General features: G+C 60.4%; 1 protein-coding gene across 2 annotated transcripts in view; it reads left to right on the top strand.

Moving 5' to 3' along the window:
* Positions 1–596: 596 nt before the first annotated feature.
* Positions 597–19,015, top strand: part of DHX38 (DEAH-box helicase 38) — a 33,544-nt gene continuing 15,125 nt past the window's right edge. The window contains exons 1-9 of one of the 2 annotated variants that reach the window (XM_030581653.1): positions 597–662; positions 11,101–11,466; positions 12,192–12,379; positions 12,530–12,640; positions 13,096–13,267; positions 14,733–14,851; positions 14,977–15,053; positions 15,956–16,111; positions 17,614–17,775. In XM_030581653.1, coding sequence (XP_030437513.1) covers positions 11,144–11,466; positions 12,192–12,379; positions 12,530–12,640; positions 13,096–13,267; positions 14,733–14,851; positions 14,977–15,053; positions 15,956–16,111; positions 17,614–17,775 — 1,308 coding nt within the window. In that variant the 5' untranslated portion in view covers positions 597–662; positions 11,101–11,143. Of the gene's footprint in view, positions 663–687; positions 792–11,100; positions 11,467–12,191; positions 12,380–12,529; positions 12,641–13,095; positions 13,268–14,732; positions 14,852–14,976; positions 15,054–15,955; positions 16,112–17,613; positions 17,776–19,015 lie in introns of those variants that run through there. The other variant, XM_030581652.1, reaches the window with a different exon arrangement.

Raw genomic sequence — 19,015 nt, 5'->3', positions numbered from 1 at the left:
ACGGGGGGGGTCGGTATCCGGGGGGGCAGAGGACGGGGGGGTCAGTGCCCGGGGGTGGGGGCACAGCACGGGGGGGTCGGTATTCGGGGGGGCACAGGACGGGGGGGTCAGTTCCCGGGGGTGGGGGCTCAGCACGGGGGGGTCGGTATCCGGGGGGGGCACAGGACGGAGGGTCAGTGCCCGGGGGGCGGGGCTCAGCACGGGGGGGTCAGTATCCGGGGGGGCACAGGACGGGGGTGGTCGGTATCCGGGGGGCGGGGCTCAGCACGGGGGGGGGTCGGTATCCGGGGGGGCACAGGACGGGGGGTCAGTGCCCGGGGGTGGGGGCTCAGCACGGGGGGGTCGGTATCCGGGGGGGGCACAGGACGGGGGGGTCAGTGCCCGGGGGTGGGGGCTCAGCACGGGGGGGTCGGTATTCGGGGGGGCACAGGACGGGGGGGGTCAGTGCCCGGGGGTGGGGGCTCAGCACGGGGGGGTGGGTATCCGGGGTGGGGGACACAGCCTTGGACAGGATGTTACCTCACATGATACATTTCCTGTTCCGGGTTAGCCTGTATGACGTGTTAGAGGCAGCTTCCTCCATTTGCTCTTCTCGAGGCGGCCTCTCTAGCCTCCGGCCTCGCTCTATGATGGGAACGAGACTCCCGGCCTGTCTCTCTATGGTGCGGGGCGGGGTAGAGCGGCTGCTGTCGCGGCGCATTGTGGGACGGGGATGGCGGCGCTCAGGGAGCGCTGAGGCGGCTGCAGAACGGGCGCCGAGGAGACGCGCGGCGGGGCTGGGGGGCCGCGAGGTGAGAGGCGCGAGGGGAACCCGGCCGGGGGCGGGGCGGGGTGTCAGCCGCTCCCTCCCGCAGCCCCGGCGCCGGGCCCGTTAGCAGCGGGGCCCCGGCCTGGGTCCCTCCGAGCCGCTCCCTGCCCCGCTCGGGAGCGCTGGTCACGGGGCGGGCACGGGCCTGAGGGAGGAGAGAGCGCGGGGAGCGGGACCCGGGGCAAAGCGGGACCTCGAACTGGAGCCCCCGACAGCCCCCCCCCCCCCGACCGGCACAGCGCAGCCCCCGAGCCCCCCCCCCGACCGGCACAGCGCAGCCCCCTTCCCGACAGCCCCCCCGACAGGCACAGCGCAGCCCCCGAGCCCCCCCCCCCCCGACCGGCACAGCGCAGCCCCCGAGCCCCCCCCCCCCGACCGGCACAGCGCAGCCCCCGAGCCCCCCCCCCCCCGACCGGCACAGCGCAGCCCCCGAGCCCCCCCCCCCCCGACCGGCACAGCGCAGCCCCCTTCCCGACAGCCCCCCCGACCGGCACAGCGCAGCCCCCGAGCCCCCCCCCCCCCGACCGGCACAGCGCAGCCCCCGAGCCCCCCCCCCCGACCGGCACAGCGCAGCCCCCGAGCCCCCCCCCCGACCGGCACAGCGCAGCCCCGAGCCCCCCCCCCCCCGACCGGCAGAGCGCAGCCCCCGAGCCCCCCCGACCGGCACAGCGCAACCCTCAACAGCCGCCCCCGACCGGCACAGCGCAGCCCCCTTCCCCGAGCCCCCCCCCGACCGGCACAGCGCAGCCCCCGAGCCCCCCCCCCCCGACCGGCACAGCGCAGCCCCCGAGCCCCCCCCTCCCCCGACCGGCACAGCGCAGCCCCCTTCCCCGAGCCCCCCCCCCCCGACCAGCACAGCGCAGCCCCCTTCCCCGAGCCCCCCCCCCGACCGGCACAGCGCAGCCCCCGAGGCCCCCCCCCCGGACCGGCACAGCGCAGCCCCCTTCCCCGACAGCCCCCCCGACCGGCACAGCGCAGCCCCCGAGCCCCCCCCCGACCGGCACAGCGCAGCCCCCTTCCCTAACAGCCCCCCCGACCGGCACAGCAGAACCCCCAACAGTCCCCCCCGACGACACAGCGCAGCCCCCTTCCCTAACAGCTCCCCCCACGACTGACACAGCGCAACCCCCAACAGCCCTCCGACCGACACAGCGCAACCCCCCTTCCCTGACAGCCCCCCCCGACCGGCACAGCGCAGCCCCCGAGCCCCCCCCGACCGGCACAGCGCAGCCCCCTTCCCCGACAGCCCCCCCGACCGGCACAGCGCAGCCCCTGAGCCCCCCCCGACCGGCACAGCGCAACCCTCAACAGCCCCCCCCGACCGGCACAGCGCAGCCCCCTTCCCCGACAGCCCCCCCCGACCGGCACAGCGCAGCCCCCTTCCCCAACAGCCCCCCCGACCGGCACAGCGCAGCCCCCGAGCCCTCCCCGACCGGCACAGCGCAACCCCCGAGCCCTCCCCGACCGGCACAGCACAGCCCCCAACAGCGCCCCCGACCGGCACAGCGCAGCCCCCGAGACCCCCCCGACCGGCACAGCGCAGCCCCCAACAGCCCCCCTGACGGACACAGCGCAGCCCCCTTCCCTAACAGCCCCCCCGACCGACACAGCGCAACCCCCTTCCCTGACCGCCCCCCCCGACCGATACAGCGCTACCCCCAACAGCGCCCCTGACCGACACAGCGGAACCCCCCAACAGCCCCCCCGACTGACAGCGGAACCCCCTTCCCTGACAGCCCCCCCGACCGACGCAGCGCAACCCCCAACAGCCTCCCCGACGACACAGCGCAGCCCCCTTCCCTGACAGCCCCCCCCACGACTGACACAGCGCAACCCCCAACAGCCCTCCGACCGGCACAGCGCGACCCCCAACAGCCCCCCTGACCGACACAGCGCTCCTCCCCTTCCCTAACAGCCCCCCTGACCGACACAGCGCAACCCCCCTTCCCTGACAGCCTCCCCGACCGACACAGCGCTCCCCCCTTCCCTGACAGCCCCCCGACCGACACAGCGCTCCTCCCCTTCCCTAACAGCCCCCCTGACCGACACAGCGCAACCCCCCTTCCCTGACAGCCCCCCCGACCAACACAGCGCAACCCCCCTTCCCTGACAGCCCCCCGACCGACACAGTGCAACCTGCTTTCCCTATTAGCCCCCCTGACCGACATCGCGCAACCCCTAACAGCCCCCCCGACCGACACAGCGCAACCCCCTTCCCTAATAACCCCCCCGCCCGACAGTGCACCCCCCCTTCCCTGACAGCCCCCCGACCGACACAGCGCAACCCCTAACAGCCCCCTGACTGACACAGCCCCCCCTTCCCTAACAGCCCCCCCAACCGACACAGCGCTCCTCCCTTCCATGACAGCCCCCCCACGACAGACACAGCGCAACCCCCAACAGCCGCCCCGACGGACACAGCGCAACCCCCAACAGCCCCCCCCGACTGACACAGCGCTCCTCCCCTTCCCTAACAGCCCCCCTGACCGACGCAGCGCTCTCCCCTTCCCTAATAACGCCCCCTGACCGACACAGCGCAACCCCTAACAGCCCCCCCGACCGACACAGCGCTCCTCCCCTTCCCTAACAGCCCCCCTGACCGACGCAGTGCTCTCCCCTTCCCTAATAACCCCCCCGACCGACAGCGCACCTCCCTTCCCTAATAGCCCCCCCGACCGACACAGCGCAACCCCTAACAGCCTCCCCGACCGACACAGCGCTCCCCCCTTCCCTGACAGCCTCCCCGACCGACACAGCGCTCTCCCCTTCCCTGGCAGCCCCCCCGACCAACACAGTGCTCCCCCCGTCTTCTCTAACAGCCCCCCCGACCGACACAGCGCAACCTCCCTTCCCTGACAGCCTCCCCGACCGACACAACGCTCCCCCCTTCCCTGACAGCCTCCCCGACCGACACAGCGCTCCCCCGTTCCCTGACAGCCTCCCTGACCGACACAGCGCAGCCCCCCTTCCCTAACAAACCCCCCCCGACCGACACAGCGCTCTCCCCTTCCCTGGCAGCCCCCCCCGACCGACACAGCTCTCCTCCCTTCCCTAATAACCTCCCCCCGACCGACACAGCGCTCCCCCCTTCCCTGACAGCCTCCCCGACCGACACAGCGCTCCCCCCTTCCCTGACAGCCCCCCCGACCGACACAGCACAGCCCCCCCGACCGACACAGCGCAGCCCCCCTTCCCTAACAACCCCCCACCCTGACCGACACAGCGCTCTCCCCTTCCCTGGCAGCCCCCCCTGACCGACACAGCGCTCCTCCCTTCCCTAATAACCCCCCCGACCGATAGCGCACCCCCCTTCCCTGACAGCCCCCCCGACCGACACAGCGCAACCCCTAACAGCCCCCCGACTGACACAGCCCCCCCTTCCCTAACAGCCCCCCCAACCGACACAGCGCTCCTCCCTTCCCTGACAGCCCCCCCCGACCGACACAGCGCAGCCCCCTTCCATGACAGCCCCCCCACAACGGACACAGCGCAACCCCCAACAGCCGCCCCGACGGACACAGCGCAACCCCCAACAGTCCCCCCCGACTGACACAGCGCTCCTCCCCTTCCCTAACAGCCCCCCTGACCGACGCAGTGCTCTCCCCTTCCCTAATAACCCCCCCGACCGACAGCGCACCCCCCTTCCCTAATAGCCCCCCCGACCGACACAGCGCAACCCCTAACAGCCCCCCGACTGACACAGCGCTCCTCCCCTTCCCTAATAACCCTCCGACTGACACAATGCAACCCCTAACAGTCCCCCTGACTGACACAGCGCTCCCCCCGTCTTCTCTAACAGCCCCCCCGACCGACACAGCGCTCCCCCTTTCCCCTAATAACCCCTCTGACCGACACAGCGCTCCCCCCTCTTCCCTAATAACCTCTCCGACCGACACAGCGCTCCCTCCTCTTCCCTAATAACCCCTCCGACCGACACAGCGCTCCCCCCCTTCCCTAATAATCCCCCCGACCGACACAGCGCTCCCCCCCTTCCCTAATAATCCCCCCGACCGACACAGCGTTTCCCCCTCTTCCCTAATAATCCCCCCGACCGACACAGCGCTCCCCCCTTCCCTAATAACCCCCCTGACTGACTCAGCGCTCCCCGCTTCCCTGACAGCCTCCCCGACCGACACAGCGCAACCCCCTCTTCTCTAATAGCCCCCAGAGACTGGTTTGTCCCGGAGCTGGCTGCCCCGTGGGAACTGGCCTGGAATCTTCCATGGAACACTCCCTCAGGAGGAATGCCTCCAGACAGCGGTTGGTTTATTCATAGACAGGGTGATCCTTTGTGACAATGTTGCTTTTTGTCTTCAAGTGGTTTTGATGGTTTTCTGTTGTCTTTGATGGTTTCCCAGTGACTGATGTGGGATGGGGCAAGTGAGGACAGCTGAACCTTGCACTAGGTCAATGGGCCATCACTGAGAGTATGGCTACACTTGACATTTCAAAGCGCTGCCGCGGCAGGGCTGCGAAGTGTGTGTGTGGTCGGAGCGCCAGCGCTGGGAGAGAGCTCTCCCAGCGCTGCACGTAAACCACATCCCTTACGGGTGTAGAGAGCTCTCCCAGCGCTGCACGTAAACCACATCCCTTACGGGTGTAGAGAGCTCTCCCAGCGCTGCACGTACGCCACATCCCTTACGGGTGTAGAGAGCTCTCCCAGCGCTGCACGTACTCCACATCCCTTACGGGTGTAGAGAGCTCTCCCAGCGCTGCACGTAAACCACATCCCTTACGGGTGTAGAGAGCTCTCCCAGCGCTGCACGTAAACCACATCCCTTACGGGTGTAGAGAGCTCTCCCAGCGCTGCACGTAAACCACATCCCTTACGGGTGTAGAGAGCTCTCCCAGCGCTGCACGTAAACCACATCCCTTACGGGTGTAGAGAGCTCTCTCCCAGCGCTGCACGTAAACCACATCCCTTACGGGTGTAGAGAGCTCTCCCAGCGCTGCACGTAAACCACATCCCTTACGGGTGTAGAGAGCTCTCCCAGCGCTGCACGTAAACCACATCTCTTACGGGTGTAGAGAGCTCTCCCAGCGCTGCACGTACGCCACATCCCTTACGGGTGTAGAGAGCTCTCCCAGCGCTGCACGTACTCCACATCCCTTACGGGTGTAGAGAGCTCTCCCAGCGCTGCACGTAAACCACATCCCTTACGGGTGTAGAGAGCTCTCCCAGCGCTGCACGTAAACCACATCCCTTACGGGTGTAGAGAGCTCTCTCCCAGCGCTGCACGTAAACCACATCCCTTACGGGTGTAGAGAGCTCTCCCAGCGCTGCACGTACTCCACATCCCTTACGGGTGTAGAGAGCTCTCTCCCAGCGCTGCACGTAAACCACATCCCTTACGGGTGTAGAGAGCTCTCTCCCAGCGCTGCACGTAAACCACATCCCTTACGGGTGTAGAGAGCTCTCCCAGCGCTGCACGTACTCCACATCCCTTACGGGTGTAGAGAGCTCTCTCCCAGCGCTGCACGTAAACCACATCCCTTACGGGTGTAGAGAGCTCTCTCCCAGCGCTGCACGTAAACCACATCCCTTACGGGTGTAGAGAGCTCTCTCCCAGCGCTGCACGTACTCCACATCCCTTACGGGTGTAGAGAGCTCTCTCCCAGCGCTGCACGTACTCCACATCCCTTACGGGTGTAGAGAGCTCTCTCCCAGTGCTGCACGTAAACCACATCCCTTACGGGTGTAGAGAGCTCTCTCAGCGCTGCACGTAAACCACATCCCTTACGGGTGTAGAGAGCTCTCTCCCAGCGCTGCACGTAAACCACATCCCTTACGGGTGTAGAGAGCTCTCCCAGCGCTGCACGTACTCCACATCCCTTACGGGTGTAGAGAGCTCTCTCCCAGCGCTGCACGTAAACCACATCCCTTACGGGTGTAGAGAGCTCTCCCAGCGCTGCACGTACTCCACATCCCTTACGGGTGTAGAGAGCTCTCCCAGCGCTGCACGTAAACCACATCCCTTACGGGTGTAGAGAGCTCTCCCAGCGCTGCACGTACTCCACATCTCTTACGGGTGTAGAGAGCTCTCTCCCAGCGCTGCACGTAAACCACATCCCTTACGGGTGTAGAGAGCTCTCCCAGCGCTGCACGTAAACCACATCTCTTACGGGTGTAGAGAGCTCTCCCAGCGCTGCACGTAAACCACATCCCTTGCGGGTGTAGAGAGCTCTCCCAGTGCTGCACGTACTCCACATCCCTTACGGGTGTAGAGAGCTCTCTCAGCGCTGCACGTAAACCACATCCCTTACGGGTGTAGAGAGCTCTCCCAGCGCTGCATGTAAACCACATCTCTTACGGGTGTAGAGAGCTCTCCCAGCGCTGCATGTAAACCACATCTCTTACGGGTGTAGAGAGCTCTCCCAGCGCTGCATGTAAACCACATCTCTTACGGGTGTAGAGAGCTCTCCCAGCGCTGCACGTAAACCACATCCCTTACGGGTGTAGAGAGCTCTCTCCCAGCGCTGCACGTAAACCACATCCCTTACGGGTGTAGAGAGCTCTCTCCCAGCGCTGCACGTAAACCACATCCCTTACGGGTGTAGAGAGCTCTCTCCCAGCGCTGCACGTAAACCACATCCCTTACGGGTGTAGAGAGCTCTCTCCCAGTGCTGCACGTAAACCACATCCCTTACGGGTGTAGAGAGCTCTCCCAGCGCTGCACGTAAACCACATCCCTTACGGGTGTAGAGAGCTCTCTCCCAGTGCTGCACGTAAACCACATCCCTTACGGGTGTAGAGAGCTCTCCCAGCGCTGCACGTAAACCACATCCCTTACGGGTGTAGAGAGCTCTCCCAGCGCTGCACGTACTCCACATCCCTTACGGGTGTAGAGAGCTCTCCCAGCGCTGCACGTACTCCACATCCCTTACGGGTGTAGAGAGCTCTCCCAGCGCTGCACGTACTCCACATACCTTACGGGTGTAGAGAGCTCTCTCCCAGCGCTGCACGTACTCCACATCCCTTACGGGTGTAGAGAGCTCTCCCAGCGCTGCACGTAAACCACATCCCTTACGGGTGTAGAGAGCTCTCTCCCAGCGCTGCACGTAAACCACATCCCTCACGGGTGTAGAGAGCTCTCCCAGCGCTGCACGTACTCCACATCCCTTACGGGTGTAGAGAGCTCTCTCCCAGCGCTGCACGTACTCCACATCCCTTACGGGTGTAGAGAGCTCTCCCAGCGCTGCACGTAAACCACATCCCTTACGGGTGTAGAGAGCTCTCCCAGCGCTGCACGTACTCCACATCCCTTACGGGTGTAGCTAGCAGCGCGGGGATCCGCGCTCCCAGCTCTGCGGCACTGTTTACACTGACGCTTTACAGCGCTGTATCTTGCAGCGCTCAGGGGGGTGTTTTTTCACACACCTGAGCGCGAAATCTGCAGCGCTGTACAGTGCCAGTGTAGCCAAGCCCTCAGACATAAGATTTCCCGGTGACTGTCTTTTACCCCAAGACCATAGGGTGAAGTTTTCAATATAACTACATTATTCCTTAACTATTACACATACATGCATGTCTTAGGCTATGTCTACAGTACTGCTTATGTCAGCAACATTTATGTTGCTCAGGGGTGTGAATATGCCACCCCATGGGTGACCTAAATTATTCCAGCATAAGTACTAGTACGCACAGCTGCTCCTTGGGGGTGGTTTAATGATGTTGACAGGAGAGTTGTACCACTGTAAGCTGTCTAGTGTTAACTGCCTAAGTGATTATCAATAAATTAATACCATGAGAGTGTGTATTTGGTGTATGCTGTGTTGTTGTAGCAAGCTGTGTTGGTCCAGGATAGGGAAGAGAGAAGGAGAGTGAGGTAATATCTTTTATCGGACGAACTTTTGTTGGTGAGAAAGACAAGCTTTCGAGCTACATAGAGTGCTTCAGATCTGGGAAGGTACTCAGAGGCCTTGTCTACACTGCCACTTTACAGTGCTGCAACTTTCTCTCTCAAGGGTGTGAATCCCCTCCCCCCGAGCACTGCACGTTCCAGCACTGTAAAGTGGCAGTGTAGACAGTGGTGCTTGAACGTTGCTAGTAAAGACATACCCTGAGTATACAGCTAGCATAGGTAGTTACGGTGTAAGAGACCATTCTAAGTGAAGTGACCCAGGAGCACCCTCCTCTTGCCTTCAAACAGCCCCCAGTCTCATGAAGCTCATGATCAGTAGGCTCCCTTCAGACACACCAACTAAGGCCTTGTCTCCACTTTACAGCACTGCGACTTTCTTGCTCAGGGGTGTGAAAAAACACACCCCATGAGCGCTGCAGGTTTCAGCCCTGTAAAGTGGCAGTGTCGACCGTGCGCCAGTGCTGTGACTGCACAGCCGCTAGTGAAGACGTATATACCCTCAGAGTGGCATCAGATCCTGCCACAACAACATATGCAAAACCTGCAGACATCAGTACCACTCACAACACCTTTCAAGAGCCATGGGCCTACACATGCTTATTGCGACGTGTGGGGTACCTCATGCCCCAAGAAAAACAATGGGAGTGAGGTAAAGCAATCACCGTGCTCTCGAGTGAACTCACAGACAAATGATAACACAAAACCAGCAATACCAATCATGGGAGAACACTTCACAAAACAATTACTCCATATCTTACTTCTCAGTCCTCATCCTCAAAGGAAACCTGCACAGTGCCTTCAAACGACGAGCCTGGGGTTAAATTCATAACTGCATGACATCAAAAATCAGGGTCTTAATACAAGATCCTGGATTTACGGTGTATTGCAACAGTCTGTAACTCGCTAACACCCCCGCCCCCTGTTTTGGTGTCCTATTACTGCAGAGGTGTTAATGGGCCACTTCACCTTAAATGGTCTTTTACCGCATGTTAACTACTTATGTTAAACAGTCTGTGACACTCTGGGCACCTTTCCCAGGCATGAAGAAGAGCTCTGGCTAGAAAGCTTGTCTCTCCACCAGCAGAAGTTGATCCAATAGGATATTGCCTCACCCACTTGTCTCTGTATTAGGTATAGTGAGTTTGTTAGGTCTGAAACAGAAGTTGCTTGTAAAGATCAGTGAAGTTTTTGCCTGTTTGCATCAATGGGCTGCTGTATCACGGGCCTGAGGGGTGTAGCTTATACCCAGGAGAGCCCAGCCTGGGAGTAAGTGGGAGTGGGCTGGGCTTGTGGGCTTGACACTGACCCAATAGCTTGGGCTGGTTAGAGCAGCAAGGCTAGGGTGGTGGGCAGTGAGTGGGGCCAGCTGGGCCCCAGGAACCTCTTGTTCACTGGGGCCAGGTTGCTGTGTGGGGAGATTTGTGCTGCACCTGGGGCAGGGGCAGGCAGAGGTTTTGAACGGAGCATGCCAAACAAGCACTGTTCTTTATCCCTCACAGTACAAGAGCGAGGCATGTTCATTGACATTGCATGTTTAAAACCAATAAAAAGAGAAATATGCTTTAGCCTATGTATAATTAGCTTCTGTAACGCATGGCCACTGGAACGCATGGCCACAAGATATCACCAAGGGCAGTATTTCGGTAGCATTCAGTAAAGGACTAGGCATCTGTATCATGAATGAGAATATCCAGTTTTGCATTAGGATAAAAAGAGGAGTACAATTCCTTCTCTTCTAGGGCATAAAGCACCTATTTATGGGTTTTTTCTGATGGACAAGTTATTCGACACTCAATGTTTCGTGCGCCTTTTCTGTGAAGCAGCTGGTGGCACAGCCCATGTCTGAGACAGGAGCCTGGACTAGATGGGCCCCGGGTCCAGTCTAGTCTGGTCAGCCTTGTGTTCCTAAAGGATTGCTTTGTACAGAGAATGTTTTAGGATGCCAGAAGGAGGTCAGTTTATCCAGACATTAAGCTTAGAAAGGATGTGGCACAGGGTAGAGAAGGTTGATGTTTTTTTTCCTAAGAATGTGGGAGGGGCCTTTTTTCTAGTAGTCAAAAGGGCATTTACCCATGAGGTAGTCTACTGCTGAGATGAACTTTCTGGGGGTTTGGCTTTTGAAAGAAGAGCTGGCTCCTATGTGTCAGCCTGACAGTGCTAACGTTCCCAGTGTAGTGTCTTGGGGCTTTGAACTTCTTCAGCACTGATCCAGAAATGATTGATTCTTCTTCCCCTCAAGGGAAATTGGAACTCTGAGCTCCTCCCTCATGTCTCTTGGGGAAGTGAGAGGCTTGCTTTTTGGGGGAGGAGCAGTGCAGGGGACCCCCTGTATGCCCCCTTCCTGTCTCTTGTTGGTTAATCATTAGCCCAACCCCCTGAGTCTCAACAACCTTGTCTCCTGGTACCAGTGCCTGATTGTGTTCCTTACAGAGAGCCCCAGTGAAGTAACTGCTTGGGCCACAAGATCCTAGCAATGGAGGATGTCCCTGAGGACACTTCGATGCACCGGCTGGAAGGAGCTGATCTGGAGACACAGGTTGGAGGCTTGATCATCAAGAAGAAAAGTGCCTGCAGCGAGCAGCATGTCTTCAAAGCTCCTGCCCCCCGCACCTCACTGCTGGGGTTGGACTTGCTGGCTGCACAGAAACGCAGGGAGCGAGAGGAGAAGGAAGACTCGGAGGACAAGAAGAAGTCCAAAGTCTCCTCCTACAAAGACTGGGAGGAGGCCAAAGATGACTTGGGAGGCTCTGAGGAGGAGGGGAGCGAGAGGGCCAGCAGGAGCAGCCGGCAGGACAGGTGAAGGCCCTGGCACGAGGTGTGAGGGGAGTTTAGGGCCTCGCCCATCCTTTGGGTGGCTACCATGTCCTCCTTTTCAGGAAGGGGCTTGGAGTGAGCGCCTGAAGGCAACAGCAGGGCTGATTCATGGAGCTAGTTGTTGTGCTGGATACAGGGCACACAGGGCGGAAACTGTGGGCCCCAAGCGCCTGAGGAGAGGAGACACTGAGGATTTCTCTGAGCTGGGAGCTGTTGCAGGGCTGAACTCTGCTAGACAGAGTGAGGGCTTATGTGTGGGGATGAGGTCTGGAGGCTTCCCCGAGTGAAGGGCCTTGGGTGGAGAAAAGTCTGGTTGCCACATACATATCTCAGAGAAGGAGCCAGGTATTCCTTGGACAAGACCTTGTCCCAGCCCCCTTGCTTTTGGGGGTGGGAGTGTTTCCTCCTGATTCTTGGTAGCATTTTGTCTCAGCTACTGAGGCTTGTGCTGTCCCCCTGGAGTCTGCTGAGGGCAGCTGGAGGGAGGCAGTTACCCTATGGGTGGAGGGAAGGAACAGGCCTGCCAAGCTGGGAGCAAGGGGAGCTTGCAGGAAGGCTGCCATGCTCAGCTCCTTGGCATAGGTTCCAGTTCCACACTCCTTGCCAGGCTAGTAGTGAATGAGGCCAGGATCATGCGTGACGTGTGAGGGCTGCAGGCAGAGTCGCAGCACGTTCCTGACCCTGCCGAACTGCCCTTTGCCCCTCAGGCATTACCGCTCTGCCCACGTGGAGACGCCGTCCCACACTGGGGGGGTCAGTGAGGAATTCTGGGAGCGCAGCCGGCAGCGGGAGCGGGAACGGCGAGAGCACGGTGTCTACGCCTCCTCCAAGGAGGAGAAGGAGCACAAGCGGGGGCGCAATAGAGAGCGGGACCACGACCGCAAACGGGACCGAGGTAACTGTTCTGGAGACCTTCGTGATTGCTAACACAGGCGCTGGGACCCTGGCTTTGGCTGCTCCGAATCCCAGGACATGGTCCTGAATCGGATGTGGTGGGCTCTGGAGGCTCCCACCCTGAATGTCTGACCAGGTACTCTGTTCGCAGAGGAGCGGGACAGGAGCCGTCATAGCAGCAGCCGGTCAGAAAAGGATGGCTCGTCAGAGAGGGGCAGCAGCAGAAGGGGTGAACCAGAGAGCCCCAGACACCGACCTAAGGGTAGGAGCAGTTGCCCTTCCTACAGTGCTCTTCCACAGGAGCTGGCGGGACGCATGCACTCCTCTTGAGGGGCTCTGGATCCTTCACAAGGGGAGAGCTGACTGAAAGTCCCTGGCTGAAGAGGCCCATGACTAGTGAACTGCCTCATATCTACAGCCTTCCCTGGGAGTGGGACTGGGGTGTTAGGGGGCCCTGGGATGATCTTTGAGCCTGTGCCTGTCCCCGGAGAGCAGATCTGTGTGGCCGGTATGGGGAGCTATGGCAGCTATTCCCCTGGGGGCATGTCTCCTTAGACTATCTGGGTTGGCCCATAGAAAGCCCAGTGTGAGTCTGTAAACATGTAAGTGTGCCCCCTTGCTCTGCTCCCTGTTGGACGGTCCCAGGCCTTGGCTGCAGCTGGGCAGGGGCCTAGGTTGGCTCAGCATGAGGCATCAAACCCAGTTTCCTTTCCCCAGATGCAGCCACACCATCTCGGTCGAGCTGGGAGGAAGAGGACAGCGGCTATGGCAGCTCACGGCGCTCGCAGTGGGAGTCGCCCTCCCCGACGCCTTCCTGTAGGGACTCCGAGCGCGACCGCAGCCATCGAGCATCCTCCGCTCGTGATGCAGACAGGAGGGACCGGGACAGGTAGTGGGGTGGAGGGTCGGGGTCTAGCAGGCTGCTGAGGGGTAGCTGGAGGGGGCTGCACTCCCTGGTGATGCTGCCAGGGTAGCTGTCTAAGTTCCCTCTAAGCTCTGCTGCTGTGTGGCTGCGCAGCTGTCTGTTAAGCCCCGTGCAGGGGCTCAGGGCTGTGGCGGGGAGAGGCGCCTCTCTCCACGGGACCCTGCACCGACCTGCCACGGCAGGGAGAGGCGCCTCTCCCCACGGGACCCTGCACCGACCTGCTGTGGCGGAGAGAGGCGCCTCTCCCCACGGGACCCTGCACCGACCTGCCACGGCAGGGAGAGGCGCCTCTCCCCACGGGACCCTGCACCGACCTGCCACGGCAGGGAGAGGCGCCTCTCCCCACGGGACCCTGCACCGACCTGCCGCAGCAGAGAGAGGCGCCTCTCCCCACGGGACCCCACACCGACCTGCCGCGGCAGGGAGAGGCGCCTCTCCCCACGGGACCCCGCACCGACCTGCCGCGGCAGGGAGAGGTGCCTCTCCCCACGGGACCCCGCACTGACCTGCCATGGCAGGGAGAGGCGCCTCTCCCCACGGGACCCCGCACTGACCTGCCATGGCAGGGAGAGGCGCCTCTCCCCACGGGACCCCGCACTGACCTGCCATGGCAGGGAGAGGCGCCTCTCCCCACGGGACCCCGCACTGACCTGCCATGGCAGGGAGAGGCGCCTCTCCCCACGGGACCCTGCACTGACCTGCCATGGCGGGGAGAGGCGCCTCTCCCCACGGGACCCCGCACTGACCTGCCATGGCAGGGAGAGGCGCCTCTCCCCACGGGACCCCGCACCGACCTGCCGCGGCAGAGAGAGGCGCCTCTCCCCACGGGACCCCGCACCGACCTGCTGCGGCAGAGAGAGGCGCCTCTCCCCACGGGACCCCGCACCGACCTGCTGCGGCAGAGAGAGGCGCCTCTCCCCACGGGACCCTGCACCTCCTTGCCGGCCCCAGCATGGACCATCCCTGGACCTGCCACAGCCGGAGGAGAGGAGCCCCTCCCCCAGCCCAGTCCCACCAGAGCTACCATGGCCAAGGAGAGGTGCTTCTCCCCTGTCCCCGAGCTGCTTCAGTGAGAGAAGGCTGAGGGGAGTCCTCTCTCCACACCACAGCCCCGGGGCAGCCTGCACCCAAACCCCCTCATCTCTGGCCCCACCCCAGAGCCCACACACCCCTGCACTCCAACCCTCTGCCCCAGCCCTGGCGCCCTCCCACGCTTTGAACCGCTCGGCCCCACCCTCACCACATGAATTTTATTGTGTGTCACACATCACCTCCATATTGGTGCACATAACAAAATTCATTCTGCACATGGACGTAAAAAATGAGAAGGAACACTGGGGTGTATGTGGCCGGTGAGCCGTAGGATGCAGCTCCCTTCCAGCGGATCCGAGGCTGGTCAGTCATTCCTGTCCTGCTGCTGTCTTTGCAGGTCAATGAGGAGCAAGTACCCAGATGAGACACCGCTGCCCACCCCTTCCTACAAATACAATGAATGGGCTGATGACCGGAGGCACCTGGGGGCCACGCCACGGCTTTCCAGGGGCAAAGGTGAGGCAGAGGAGAGACCCAGCCACTCCTCCATCAGGGGCTGGGTTCCTCGGGGCCTCTTGGCTGAGGAGCAGGAGGCGAGGGCCGGTGAGGGCCTGCACTGACCAGGTTGTTCCTTTCTCCAGGGAGGCATGAAGATGCAGAAGAGGGTATTTCCTTTGAGACGGAGGAGGAGCGGCAGCAGTGGGAGGATGACCAACGGGTAAGAGCTTCTCGGGTGCAGGGCCGTGCTTAGGCATATATAGAATATGCAGCTGTGTAGGGCACCATGTAATTTGGGGCACCAGATTTTGTGGTGCCCTAGACAGCTAAATGCTGCGTATGCGGCGCTGGCTCCAGCGGCCAGCCCCATCCCCTGGCCAGGCCCCCTGCTTCGCCCCTGCCCTGCCTCCATTCAACCCCTTCCCCCAAGCTCCCTCCCTTGCTCTGCCCTGCCCCACCTGTGGAAATGGCAGGAGGGATCTTTTGGAGCTTGACTTGTTGGGATGAGGCCTGCTGAGCAGAGGCGCACCAAGGCAGGCAGAACTGTGTAGGGGTCTGTGAGGCCCCAGGGTGTCTTGGGGAGGAGGCTCAGCAGGGTGTGGGCGCTTGGTCTGGGGTTGCTGTACATGGATGCTGGGGTAGGGTCCGTGTGTGTGTGTGGTGGAGGAGAGACCCATAGGGGCTCAGGGATGGGATCCCTTAGGGGTTGGGGGGCTCAATGCAGGGTCCCTGTGTTGGGAGCCGGAGGGCGCAGTGGAGGGCTGGGTTGGAAGGCGAGGCTCAGTGTGGGATCGCATGGATGCAGGGGGTCCATTTGTGGAGATTGGATGCTCAGTTCCCAAAATGCTATCCGAACACTTTTCTGGATCCTACTCTGAGCTGTTGGCTCCCCCAAGTGGTGAGACTGAGTATGACTGTGCTCCACTGCAGACAAAGCCCCACAGCTAGTGTTAGCTTGGGCAGCCCCTCCTCCGAGCAGGTCCTGCATGTCAGGGCACTTTCCCTTGGGGACTGCGGTAGCAGGCTGAGTACACAGCCCTCCTGAGCTCTATCTCTGGCCATTCTCACCCTGCCTTCCCCATCTCTCTCCTGCCCACATCCATGCCTACCCCCGTCTCTCAGCAAGCCGACCGGGACTGGTACATGATGGATGAGGGTTACGACGAGTTCCACAACCCCTTGGCCTACTCGTCGGAGGAGTACGTGAAGAAGCGGGAGCAGCACTTGCACAAGCAGAAGCAGAAGCGCATCTCTGCACAGCGGAGGCAGATCAATGAGGTAAGAGTGCAAAGTGGGGCCAGGGCACTCTGGACGTTCAGGGCACTTTCCATCTCAGGGATTTCCATATTACTGGGGGGTGGGGCGTGGGGACGATAGGTCCTGCAGACCAGGAGGGTGAAGGGTATAAGGTGACTTTGGGATGGCCTAGCATGGGCGAGGGACATGAAAGAAGCTTCTGGCTTTTGTGTCATCTTCACCTCCATCCCTGGTGTGGGAATGGACAGTGGGAGCTGTGCCCCTGCCCTGAGTCTGGGTGTCCCAGTGCTCCAGATGTACATGGTGTGGAGGGCCTTAGGTACTGTCACTTGGAGGCTGGGGTTAGAACTAGAGTGGTGGGTCCCCTGCCCACTGCAAGCACACCCAACTCCTGAGGGAATTCTGTGGCAAAAAATTAAAAATTCTATGCACAATATTTTAAAATTCTGCAAATTTTGTCAAAAAATAAATGTGGAGGCTCCAGTAGGCAGTGGGGAGCATGGGCGACTGGCTGCACAGAGGTGGGAGATCACCTTGCAGCCCCCCCTTTGCCCCTCCGGAACAAGCACGGCAGTGAGGCTGCACTGAACCTTGACGCTGCACAAGGGCAGGACCTGCCGCAGAGGTCTGTCCCTGGGGGAGGGTTGCGGGGTGACCTCTCACCTCCGTCATTTTTCTGTGGGGAAGCAAAGAAATCTGTGCGGGACATGAATTCTGCGCCCATCCAGTGGTGCAGAATTCTTGGCTCCCCAATCCCCATGGGGCCCCTGATTGTCTCCTCTCTCTTGAGCTGTGCGCACTGACACCATTATCTCCCCCTTAGAGATCTCTCGGCTGGGCAGGGCAGATGGAGTGTTGCTAATCTTCCCTTCCAATCAGCACGCTAGCTTCTCAGTCACTTCTGTGGCTTGTCCTTTGAATGGGCTCAGTCTGCTGATATTTTCTGTTAATGTGGTGGCCAGATCTGAACACTGCATTGCCAGTGCCATCTTCCTAGCCCTCCCTGAAGAGGGCGCTCCCCTCTTTGTTTGTGGGCCAGAGACCTCTGCATATGCAGCCCCAAAGGCACTCTTTGCAGATGGGTTGCGTTGCAGTCGGACCTGGCTTCCAGCCCGCAACCCCCTTCCCGGGGAGTGTCTACTAGCGTTTCTCCCAGAGCAGCTGGCCTGGCTGAGCCCCATGTCCCCAGCTCACAGGGTACGGATTGTATCTGTCGTCAGCCTGCTGAGAGGGCTGAAGATCACAATGCCCAGACCAGTGGCTGGCCCTGCAGCCCCTCCACATCACTCGTACTGTCACGGAACTCCTCTGTGACCCTCTGACAGTAGAGTAGCCATACAAATTAGAGTGCTTTTTGTGGGTGAGCATGGGGGATGCCTTATTGTGCTTTGCTGCAGCTTAGATGTGAGGAATCTCTTCTCCACCTGTGAGTGTGGCAGGCTGATGAGGGAAGCTAGGGTACTGCGCCCTCCGCACAAGCTGGAGCGGGGCCTGTGACACTGCTGCCTGTGGTTCTCCTTCAGGACAATGAGCGCTGGGAGACCAATCGCATGCTGACGAGCGGGGTGGTCCATCGGCTAGAGGTGGATGAGGACTTTGAGGAAGATAACGCAGCCAAAGTGCACTTGCTTGTGCACAACTTGGTGCCCCCATTCTTGGATGGGAGAATCGTCTTCACCAAGCAGGTAGGGGCTCTGCTGGAGGAGAGCCGCTGGGCCACTGCAGGCAAGCTCAGGCCTTGTCTACGCTACAAAGTTTTGTCGGCAAAAGTTATGCCTCTTTAAGTAAAACTGCTGTTGTATGTCCACTCTAGCTCCTTGTGTCAGCAGACCGCATCCACACTAGCAGCTCTTTCATGGACACAGACAGCAGTGCACTGTGGTAGCAATCCCACTGTGCAGCTGGCTGCAGGGTGCTTTGGGAAGGGTTTGCAATGCCTCGTGCATTAGATTAGGGGTAGGCAACCTATGTCACATGTGCTGAAGGCAGCACACGAGCTGATTTTCAGTGGCATTCACACTGCCCGGGTCCTGGCCACTGGTCTGGGGGGCTCTGCATTTTAATTTAATTTTAAATGAAGCTTCTTAAACATTTTAAAAACCTTATTTACTTTACAAACAACAATAGTTTAGTTATATATTATAGACTTCTAGAAAGAGACCTTCTAGAAACATTAACATGTCTGACTGGCACACAAAACCTTAAATCAGAGTGAATAAATGAAGACTTGGCACAGCACGTCTGAAAGGTTGCCGACCTCTGCATCTGCATTAGATACATCGTCATATGATGCAGGTTTCTCTATCCCATTCTTCCAGGGGCATCCTAGTAGATTGTCAGATGCTTTTTCAACTGAAGCATGTGGGGGAGGGAGTGGAGAGGAGAGTGGAATGTCTGGGGCAGGGGGGAGACAGCAGGCTGACCAACCTATCCTAAGGCGGGGGAGGGGGTCAGCCCCCTCTGCTTGGCACAGGAGTCTCTCCTAAAGCAGCCAACTCTGCCTCCCACAGCCTCCTCTGCTGAGCATCCTGAGCAGCCCTGTAAGCTCTCCATGCTGAAGAATCTCAAAGCTGCACAGTAGTCTGTCCTCCCCCTCTCCCGCACCCAAGTGCAGCAGAACAGGAGCATTCCATGTTAATAATTTGCTTTTTGTTCCCCAAATAGCTGGGCTGTCAGATACTTCCAGGAGCTTTGAAAGGGGAGGGGCGCATGCCTGCAGGGTGGCAGAGATCAAAACAGTGAGCAGAACAGTCATGGCAGGCATTTTAGGATACTAGTGGAAGCCAGTTATGTTGACAAAACAAACAGCAGTGTCTATACTGATGCTTTGTCCCTTTAACTTTGAGCAAGAACTTTACGCCTCTCGTGGTTTTATTTTTTGGCAAAAGAGCAGAGTTTAGCCACCAAAAGTAGCTTTGTGGTGTG

Source organism: Gopherus evgoodei, chromosome 12, assembly GCF_007399415.2.
Source record: "Gopherus evgoodei ecotype Sinaloan lineage chromosome 12, rGopEvg1_v1.p, whole genome shotgun sequence".
Taxonomy (NCBI): Eukaryota; Metazoa; Chordata; order Testudines; family Testudinidae; genus Gopherus; species Gopherus evgoodei.
This window is presented reverse-complemented; position numbering and strand designations above follow the sequence as displayed.